General features: G+C 55.5%; 2 protein-coding genes across 2 annotated transcripts in view; both read right to left on the reverse strand.

Annotated features, from left to right (window-relative positions):
- COLGALT1 (collagen beta(1-O)galactosyltransferase 1) overlaps positions 1 to 262 on the reverse strand; it is an 18627-nt gene extending 18365 nt beyond the window's left edge. Inside the window, exons 1-2 of the mRNA XM_006772405.1 lie at positions 224 to 262; positions 53 to 110 (exon numbers count right to left, since the gene is read on the reverse strand). Of these exons, the coding sequence (XP_006772468.1) occupies positions 53 to 110; positions 224 to 262 (97 nt within the window). The remainder of the gene's footprint in view (positions 1 to 52; positions 111 to 223) is intronic.
- An 897-nt stretch (positions 263 to 1159) lies between these two features.
- Positions 1160 to 9627, reverse strand: part of FAM129C (family with sequence similarity 129 member C) — a 17082-nt gene continuing 8614 nt past the window's right edge. Inside the window, exons 7-14 of the mRNA XM_015569579.1 lie at positions 9453 to 9538; positions 8869 to 9283; positions 7886 to 8044; positions 6609 to 6725; positions 6421 to 6528; positions 5540 to 5651; positions 4118 to 4201; positions 1160 to 2631 (exon numbers count right to left, since the gene is read on the reverse strand). Of these exons, the coding sequence (XP_015425065.1) occupies positions 2525 to 2631; positions 4118 to 4201; positions 5540 to 5651; positions 6421 to 6528; positions 6609 to 6725; positions 7886 to 8044; positions 8869 to 9283; positions 9453 to 9538 (1188 nt within the window). The 3' untranslated portion in view covers positions 1160 to 2524. The remainder of the gene's footprint in view (positions 2632 to 4117; positions 4202 to 5539; positions 5652 to 6420; positions 6529 to 6608; positions 6726 to 7885; positions 8045 to 8868; positions 9284 to 9452; positions 9539 to 9627) is intronic.

The following is a 9627-nucleotide window of genomic DNA, read 5'->3' on the forward strand; positions in this document are numbered from 1 at the left end:
CGCGCGTGGGGTCGCCGCCATCGCGCCACGCGTCTCCTTTAAGCCTCTTTACTGCCGGCAGACGAGGGCCGCGCCTTAAAGGGGCCGTCGGAGTCCCGCCGCAGCCGCGCCTTAAAGGGGAGGAGAGCGCCGGGCTGGAATCGGCATTGGGCCCGCCTTCCAGGCCCCGCCTCCGGACGCCTTAAAGGCACGGAGTTCAGTGTCTGTCTGACCTGCGACCCACTGCCTCCGCGGCACCCGCACTTGATGCCCCGTCCAACATGGTTTTATGAAATCCTCATCGAGGATGTTTTTTCCAATGATTTCTAGAGAGAGTGGAAGAAAGGGAGGAGGGGGAGAGAGAAACATCCACGTGAGAGAGACACCCCCTACCGGGGCTGGGGAGCCTGCCACGGAGGTGCATGCCTTGACCAGGAATCGAACCCGTGACCCTTCAGTCCGCAGGCCGGGGCTCTAAACACTGAGCAAACTTTCCAGGGCCCACCCAACTTTTATTCGTACAATCCCTGGGCGGTACCAGGCGGACCTGGGTAATTAGGACCGGAAGATCTGAGCCTCGGTGTCCCTGGATGCAACGCAGGTTTTATCATCCTGGGCCCCCGCCTCGCTGGGGTGCCCTCCAGGCTTATTGGGTGTTAAGCGCGTGGACCCTGGTGTCCCCAACCACCCTGCATGGGCTGCTGTGTGAGCCTGCCTGTGTCCACTGTAAACCAGGGTTCTGCTGACCCCGCAGGGCTGGCGTAAAGAGGAGCCACGTGATGCTTTCACGTGCTGAGCCCGTGCCCAGAGGCAGGATGGCTTTTCCATGAAAATGTTACCAGGAGACTGTTTTCCAATTCTGGGTGTATTTTCTAACTGATCGTGTTAGGGTCATTCTTAAAAATTAAATGTTACGAATGATGCTCCGGCCCTGGCTGGTTTGGCTATGTGGATAGAGCGTCTGCCTGCGGACTAAAGGGTCCCAGGTTCGATTCCGGTCAAGGGCACATGCTCGGGTTGGGGGCTCGATCCCCAGTAGGGGGGGTGCAGGATTTCCTCCCATCATTGATGTTTCTATCTCCTCCTTCCTATCTGACATCAATAAAAATATATTTTAAAAAAATAAAAGAGTAGACAATATTGAAAGAACATACTTTTTAAAAAAAGAATGATGCTCAGATGTATATTTATTAATGTGCATGGCAGAGGGTTAAGGTTGCTAGGTAAAATTCGGGGACGAGGTTGTGTGTCCTGGTTGGCATGCAAGATGGGAGCTTGGGGTCGGGGAGCCCCAAACCTCCCAGCATGTCTATGGAGTCAGGTGACACTCGCCCCTCCTTCTCTTCAGGCTCTTCCCCTGTCCATGCCTTTCCTCTAATTACATTTCTCTACTTTGCGCCTGTTTTCTGATTTTTTTTTTTCAGTAATTATCTGCACAGGTCAAGTTTGGGGCTGAATCTTTTAGAAACACAGCCCAGCCTTTTCTGGTTACGTGGTTTGACTCTGAGTGGAGGAGAGGAGTCCTGGCAGCAAAAGGTCTTTCACATTAAGCAAGAAGAACAGGGCGACACGTGCCTCCTGTTCTGACACCCCGAGAGAAGACCGGGAGGATTCAGACCCCGGGGCACACAGCGGTTTTCCCGAAGTGGGTGGGGTGACAAGGTCTTGTTGCTGAGATTTTCCCAGAATGACGTCGACATCCTGGGTAAAACGCAGCCAGCTGGCCGGGACAGGGCTGTGAAGCACAAATGCATCTCAGAAGATGATGGTGGAGGGGGACATCCGGAAACGAGAGGGAAATCTTATTCCTCTGGGGGAGGCTCAAATCTCCAGGACAGAATGGGCGGAAGCCATCGCTGTGGGCTGTGCAGGCCCCCCTGAAAGCCGAGAGGAGAAGAACACTGGGGAAGTCCCTCAGGAACCGGCTCCGGAAGCAGCTGGAAGGCTTGTGATGCGGGGAAGCTGCCAAGCTCAAGTGCACAGATGACTTTTCTGGCAACAGAGGGAAGTCTGTCTAAGTTCTCTCCGCTGAGAAACTTGTTACCGAGTTAAATTTGGGAACGGTGTAAGCAAACCCAAAAGGCCCACAGCAAGCTGAGAAAAAAAATCTGTAATCTAGATACAAAGTGTTAATACCATTAATATATACAGAGTTACCAGGGATGCATATGAAAAATATAAAATCTGGGGAGGGGCAGGGAGAGGTATGGAAAACCATGAACAGACAATTCAATGTTAACCCACAAACATATAAATGGCCAATAAACATTTTTAGATTCACTTCAGTCATCAGAGAAATTCAAAATTAAAAAATGAAATGTGTGTGCCCATCAAGTTGACTTTTTTTCTTTGATGAAAATTCCTAATATTTGGAAAGGATCTGGAGAACATGCACAAATTCCGCTGGTGGGAATGTGAGAAGGCGCGGCCCTTCAGAAGAGTGAGGCAGAGGTGAGCTGGTTATGAGAGCCTGGCTTGATTCGTTTGACACGGAATTCCCACTGGGAGACATTTCTCTGCTGACACGAAGATGGCTATGGGCAGATCAGCTCCGGAACGTCCTTGGAGGCAGCAGCGGGCAGAGCGGCTGGGCCTCAGTGTGGGAGCCTGGCTGCTTGGGGCAAGTCCCTCTCTGAGCCTCAGTTCCCTCATCTGTAAAATGGAACGTGTCACAAGGATGCCAAAAAATTGGACACATCAAATGCCTGGCACAAATGCTCAGTAAACAGGATATTCACAATAACAATTTAATTTATAAGCACCTAGAACAAAAGTGAGCCAAGGAGAGGAACAGGGCTCCACAGAAGAGCTAAAAACGGTTCTGAAACACATGAAAAGATGTTTATTTTCCTCTCCAAGAAGGTGTGTTCATTCAAATGAAGCCTAGACCCCATTTTCCACCCAGAAGGTAGGAGAAATTTCAAGTCAGCTGACAGCCTGTACAGCCTGTGGGGTAAGGGGCCACCTGCGCACAGGTGAGGGGCAGCAACCAGATGGGACCACACTGATGGGGAGAGCTCAGAAGACCACCACTGGAATGGCAAGCACCCCGATCTAAACCATGAGGTTTCACATCGAGGGGTTTACCCACAAACACCTGCACTTGCTGAAAAGTACATAGGAGGCCATCCCCTGTGGTGCTACCTGTTAGAGGGAACGACTAGAGGCAAGACCCATCATCACTTAGGTTCTGCTGAAGTAGATTAAGGAGCTCCCCTACAAACACTCATTGCCAATTGCAAATCACAAAGCATTCTGACACCCTGAAGTCTTGGTAAGAAGTCTTTGTTTAATCTCCTGTTCATCCCAATGTGTGTGCATATGCATCAGTTTATCTGCGGCGACTGGCTAAGGCAATGGTTCCCAACCTTCTGGCCCTTTAAATACAGTTCCTCATGTTGTGACCCAACCATAACATTATTTTCGTTGCTACTTCATAACTGTCATGTTGCTACTGTTATGAATTGTAATGTAAACATCTGATATGCAGGACTGTCTTAGGCGACCCCTGTGAAAGGGTCGTTTGACCACCAAAGGGGTCGTGACCCACAGGTTGAGAACTGCTGGGCTAAGGGCTATTGCCCTAGACCCATGTTAGTTGGCTATAGCTGCATAACAAATGGCCCCTAAAGTTAGCAGCTGAAAACAACACACATCTATTATCTCAGAGTTCCCATGGGTGAAGAACATGGATGCAGTTTAGCCGGGTGGGTTCCCAAAGCTCTCGTAACAGCAGTTCCCCAGGGAGCTGTGAGCCACTCTCGAATCCCTGCTCCCATCTTGCAGAGCCCTTGCTCAGGATGAGCCCAAGGCTCCCACCACGACAACCTTGCCTTTCAGTGTTGGGAACTAGCAGCTGCTGGGAGAGGCCCCGCCGAGTTTTGGCCAGATGATATGGGACACAAATTCATGGCAGAGCCTGGGCTAAGAGGGTCCCTCCGTGGCTCCAACACACTCCATGTCTTCCCACTGCTCTTGTTCCCCATGAGCCTGGCCAGACCAGCCACATCAGGAGACAGGTGGATGCTGTTCCATCCAGGAACCTACACTTTCAAGGATCCCATACACCCTGTAATGACCCCCCTCCCCGCCCCGCATCAATTCACTGGCCTGGCCCAAGAACCTGTGAGGTCCTCACCTGCTCCTGCCTGGTCCCATGGAACATCTGAGCAGCTGTCCAGAGTACAGGATACGTCGCTGGCACCAAGGGCCTTTTTCAGCTCTGAAACAACAGATAACTCCCTGGACCCACCTGGAGAAGCCCGGGCATCAAAGGGATTCCATCATTCCCCCAAAGAAGCAACAAAAGGGCAAAGGATGGAGGAAAGGGCTCAACCAAGAACTTTAAACAAATGGCTTATTTGAGCCTCTCTCCCTGCCTGTGCCCAAGGCAGACATTGCTAGCTGATCCCCGACATCTTCACTGTGCCAGATGGTACCAGCTCCAGCTCAAAACACTGCATTCCAAGCAGATGTCACAAATCCATTAAGGATCAAACCCCCTAAGGACATGGAAAACCTCTTGGAATTGAGGTGTTACCTGTTTTGGGACCCCTTCCCTTCGCAATCAGAGAATAGCCTTTTTTCATTTAAAGTGTCCCCTATTCAAGAACTCGGGGTTTTTTGTTCAGCTACCCACAGATGGAGCCCACATCCTCACCCTTACTTCCTGCTCCCAGAACTCTGCTGTCGCCTATCAAGCTGCTCTGCGTCTCTTCTTCCTCTTTATGTCCTTCAAATACAGGCTCTCAGGGACGCCTCCCCTTTCCCTGCACTCCATTCGCAGGTGGCGGGCTCTCCTGTGTACTCGGCGACACCCAGGCCAGCAATTCTGGCACCTCTGCTCCTGCCTCATCCTCATCACTGGGCTCCGTCCTCTTGGTAGCTGCCCCATCATTTGTTCCCAGGGCCGAGCCCTCAGCCTCCTCCCTCATTTTCAGCCTGGCCACTGTCATCCTCTGCTCACACCCCCTCCATGACTCCCAATTGCCTGTCATTCATCCCCTGCATGTCTGCCTCGGCAGCCTCCAGCCTCCTCTCCACCTGTTGTCTCTCCCTCCCTCTGTGAGGGCCGCATGGATGCCCTGAGTCGCCATTACATGCTGCTCAGCCCCAAGTTACTGCGCGCACCTCAGCAGCACAGACATTGGGTCCTGAGTGAATAGACCAGGCAGGAGGGAGAAGAGACAGTTCTGGAGCCTCTTCCCAGGGCGGGAGGTCCTGGGAGGCCGAGCCCACGTCCAAGAACTCTTGGAGGCTCAGTGCCAGCAGCAAAACACAGGCGGTGATTGTTAATGACTAAATGTGAATGTCTACCTGCGGTTTTTTAATTTTGCCTCCTCCCCCTCATCCTAGAAGTCTACACGCCCCTGAGAGCCTTGTTCCAATGCCCTCACCCAGGGAGCTGCTGTCACTGCCCGTCCAGGCTTGTCCACCTCTGTCCCGGGCTGGACCCGCAGTCACAAGGCTAGTTAGTGTTCACAGGAAGTGAGGCAACTGGGCTCAGGGGTCACCAGGCTCCCCCGAGCCACGGGGGCGGGGGGTGGTGGGGGAGGCTCACCTCCGTCGATCCTCTGCCGCAGGACCCCCCGGATGACATCCTCATAGATGCCCTCGATGGTCAGGGCGGGGCTGCCCACAGCAAGAACGTCCCCTTCCAACTCAAGTAGCTCCTGGAATGGAGGTGGGTAGGGGCTGGGCTGGAGGGGTGGGCACTTTGCAGGTGCCAGCTCCCGCTCTGACCCTGGTCTAGGTACCTGGGTGGCCTTGAACCTCATTTTCCTCGTCTTTAAAATGGACTCCATGACCTGTACTCCCTCGGGTTGCCGTGGGAGATAAAACAAGCACCTCCCACCTCAACAGGAATAGCACAGATATCTCTTCTAGGACCCCCCACAGCCACTTCCTGTAGGGGAGCCGGTTGGCACCTGAAACCAAGCCCTGCCTGGTGCCCGTAAGCCCTGTGTGTCCAGGCCCCTGTGACTTCTCCCCTCAGCTCTTTCCCACCGCCTCACTGTTCCCTAACACGCTAGCCCAGGCCTACCTCAGGGCTTTTGCACATGCTGTGCCCTCTGCCTGGAATGCCCTTCCCTGGGACATGGCTCATGCCTTCATCTTACTGCCCCTCCACTGTCATCTTCTCAGGGAGAGCCTCCATGCCCATACCTCCCCCCAAACTCTCCCTCTGTTCCTCCCTTCTCTGAAACCTGTCACCTGCTAGGTGTGATGCATGTGCCCTCACCCCAGCTCTCAAGTGACCGATATTAAGCACTTTCATGGGAGAAGCAGAGGGCATTTGTGGGAGCCCCGTGGAGCCCCAGAGCTCAGGGAACAAAAGTCTCTAAGTGTCCCAGTGGCTCTGTGCGGGAGCAAGCACTTCGTAGGGAGATACAGATGCTTGGTCACGCCCCTCCCCTGCCCGCATGTCCCCCACTTGCTCACCGCTTTGCAGCGCGGCTCCAGCTGGCTCAGCACGAAGGGCAAAAAGATGCAGAGCTGCCACCCGCGGACGAACCTCCTCCGCGCTGAGCCACTGTCCGACTGGAACTTCTGCACGACACACACAGTGGCCAGTCCAGTGGCCATCGGGGCTCCCAGGCCCACGTCCAGGCCCTCCCCGCAGGCCTCACCTTCAGCACGCGCCCCCTGACTTTCTCCAGCTGCTGGGCAGCCTGGTTGCAGTCCAGGGCCCTGGTCAGACACTGGTCGGCCAGCTGCAGGAAGGTGGCCACGGCGTCGGCCATGAGCTGTGGAGGGAGGAACTGGGATGACTCTCGGATAATCCACTCTCTGGCCTTACCAGCCTCAAGAAACAACACCTCCTGCCCGGCCGGTGTGGCTCAGTGGGTCAGCGTGGACCTATGAACCAGGAGGTCATGGCTCAACTCCCAATCAGGGCACGTGCCTGGGCGCCATCCCCAATAGGGGGCGTGCAAGAGGCATCCGGTCAATGATTCTCTCATCATCGATGTTTCTATCTCTCTCTCCCTCTCCCTTCCCCTCTCTCTAAAGTCAAGAAAAACATTTTTTAAAAAAATAGCACCTCCTCTCAGGAGCCAGGGATCACCCAGTCGGTGGGGGCCTGTGTGCCAACTGGGAGAAAGCAGCCTGCCCGCGGGAGAACGGTGCCGGGGTGCCCAGCCTGGGGAGCAGAGGGCGGGCTGGATTCCGCCTCATTGGCTGAGTGCTCCTGAGCAGTATGCAAACTGAACAACCGTGCGGGGCACCACTGGGCCTTCTCAATCCCTGTCTCCTTCACTTACCATGTCTTTTAGCAGGTCCGTTCCCTTGGCCTTCAAAACACACCTGCTTCTCCTCACCAATAGCACCCAACCAGTGGAGGCCTCTGCCCCCCACAGCCCATGCTCCCCAAGGCAGGTGTGGCTTCTGAACTTTAAATTTCGTCACGCCCCTCCCCTGCTGTGGCTCCCCATTGCCCTTGGGACAGAGCCCGGCCTCTTAACCCCATACAGAGGGCCCTGACCCATCTGCCCACCCTCCTCACTGGCACATCTCCCACCTTTCTGCCCTCCCTGGAAACCTACAACCCAATGTCTCTCAATTGTTCAATTTCCCCAAAGGCAGACAAGCTTTCTCGCTTCCCAGCGCTTACACAGGGGTCCCTCTATCCAGGACATGCCCCACCCCCATTCCTCCCGCTGCTGTCCCCCCCTTGGAAGTCCTCTCCTGGAAGTCCTCCCAACCCTTGAGACTGACCAAGCACATCCTTGGGGCTCACACAGCACCTCGTGCATCCACACCACAGCCCTGTCCATCCCGTGCTCACGGCCTGGTCATGGTTCATGTCTACATGACGCCGGGAGCCCAGCGAGGGAGGCCAGGTGACCACGATCTCCCCAGCACACAATTAACGCCAGCTCCGTGAAGGCAGCTGCCTTGGCCGCACCTGTTGTGCGAGATCCTGGGCCCCAAACACCAGACTTCGTGCTCCGAGGAAGCCAAACTGCACCACCAGCTGCTCCAGGCGGCCCCGGCCCCGCTCAGCCTCGCGGTAGCAAGCCTGCATCAGCTCCGGATCCCACGGCATCTCCCCGAAGGAGTAAACCTGCGCTCCAATGGCAGTCAGGTGAGAGAACACCATCAGCTGATGGAAAAGCAGGGCCAGGGCCTCACAGCCGATGCAGCGCAGGAAAAACACAAATGGGAACACATCTTACCTTGGCTATCACCACAAAAATGCACAATAAAAGCAACAGTAAGGTGTGGTGTGATGGGCATAAAACGGTAAGACCTGGAAAAATGATAATATGTGGTGCTGGCAGGACTGAGGGGAAGTGGGCACACTCAGTCCTTGTGGCACCTATGCCCACCATCTGGTGGCATCTTGGGGCTGAGCCCTAGGCCTGCATGAGTGGAGTCATCCAACACCTCTGGGAGCGCAGAGGAAAGTTTGGGGTGATAGACTGGAGACAATCAACCACGATGGTGTGTAACTGCCTTCATGATGAGGGAGGCACAGGCAGCTGCAGATGCAGAGAGGGGCCAGGGACAGTTCCGGATGGAGGTGATTAGGGAGTGGATGCGTAATGAGTGGAAGGTGCATAGTAGGTGCTCATTTAATATCAGAAGAACTGAGCTGACCTGCATGGAGCAGAATTCTCGGGGACAGGGAGGGCTCTGGCTAAACAGAGGAATGGCAGGAGGGAGAGTCTGTGGGGAAGGTGACTCCAAACTGACATTATTGAGTGCTATTCTCACCATCTTACCCCCTTCCCCACATTTTAAACAGTGTGCTGATAACCATAATAAATAAAATTTAAAAAGCCTAGAAAAAAAGTTGTTTCGAGGGTTTTAAAAAGAAAAGGTTGTCAAACAAGAAAGATGCAAGCTCTTCTATGAGGTTAACAGCCCTCACCCGCTAGAGCCCACCTCTTTCCGCAGCCGGGCGCCCGAGGGATTCCCACGCAGGTGGCGGCCCAGGCGGTCCATGCCCTGGGCTAGGAGGGTCTGCACGGCCGCCAGTGCGGCTTCCACCATGTCCAGCAGAGTCTGCGTGACCCGGGGCAGCTGTGCGTCCACCCTCCTGCGCAGGCAGCACTCCAGGGCGCCCTGGACTTCGGCTGAGGGCGGAAGGCACTGGCCTGGGTCTCTCTTGCCACGTGCTCCGCAAGCGGGGTCCTGGGAGGCCCGAGGCTCCGCAGGGTGAGGTGGGCGGAACGCAGACTGAGCACCCGCTCCGCCCCATTTTCCTGAGAACCGAGGCTTCGCTTCGAGCGCGGTGGGGTCGGCTGAGAAGCGATGCCGGGAAGGCCGAGTCCGGATGCCAGTCCGGCTCACGTTGTACCTGAGCCGAGTGGCCGAGGCTCCGCAGGGTGAGGTGGGCGGAACACAGACTGAGCACCGCTCCGCCCCATTTTCCTGAGAAACGAGGCTTCGCTTCGAGCGCGGTGGGGTCGGCTGAGAAGCGATGCCGGGAAGGCCGAGTCCGGATGCCAGTCCGGCTCACGTTGTACCTGAGCCGAGTGGGCGCCCCTCTGCCATCTGACTGAGCAACCCGGCTCAGACGTGCCACCGCCAGGGCCTCCGGTCCTCTCCACAACTAGACGCACCCGCTCCATCCCTGGCCGGACCCCTTTTCCCGGCCCGCCCTCCTCCTGACCCCGCCCCGGTCCAGGCACAGCCGCAGGG

Source organism: Myotis davidii, unplaced genomic scaffold, assembly GCF_000327345.1.
Source record: "Myotis davidii unplaced genomic scaffold, ASM32734v1 scaffold306, whole genome shotgun sequence".
NCBI lineage: Eukaryota > Metazoa > Chordata > Mammalia > Chiroptera > Vespertilionidae > Myotis > Myotis davidii.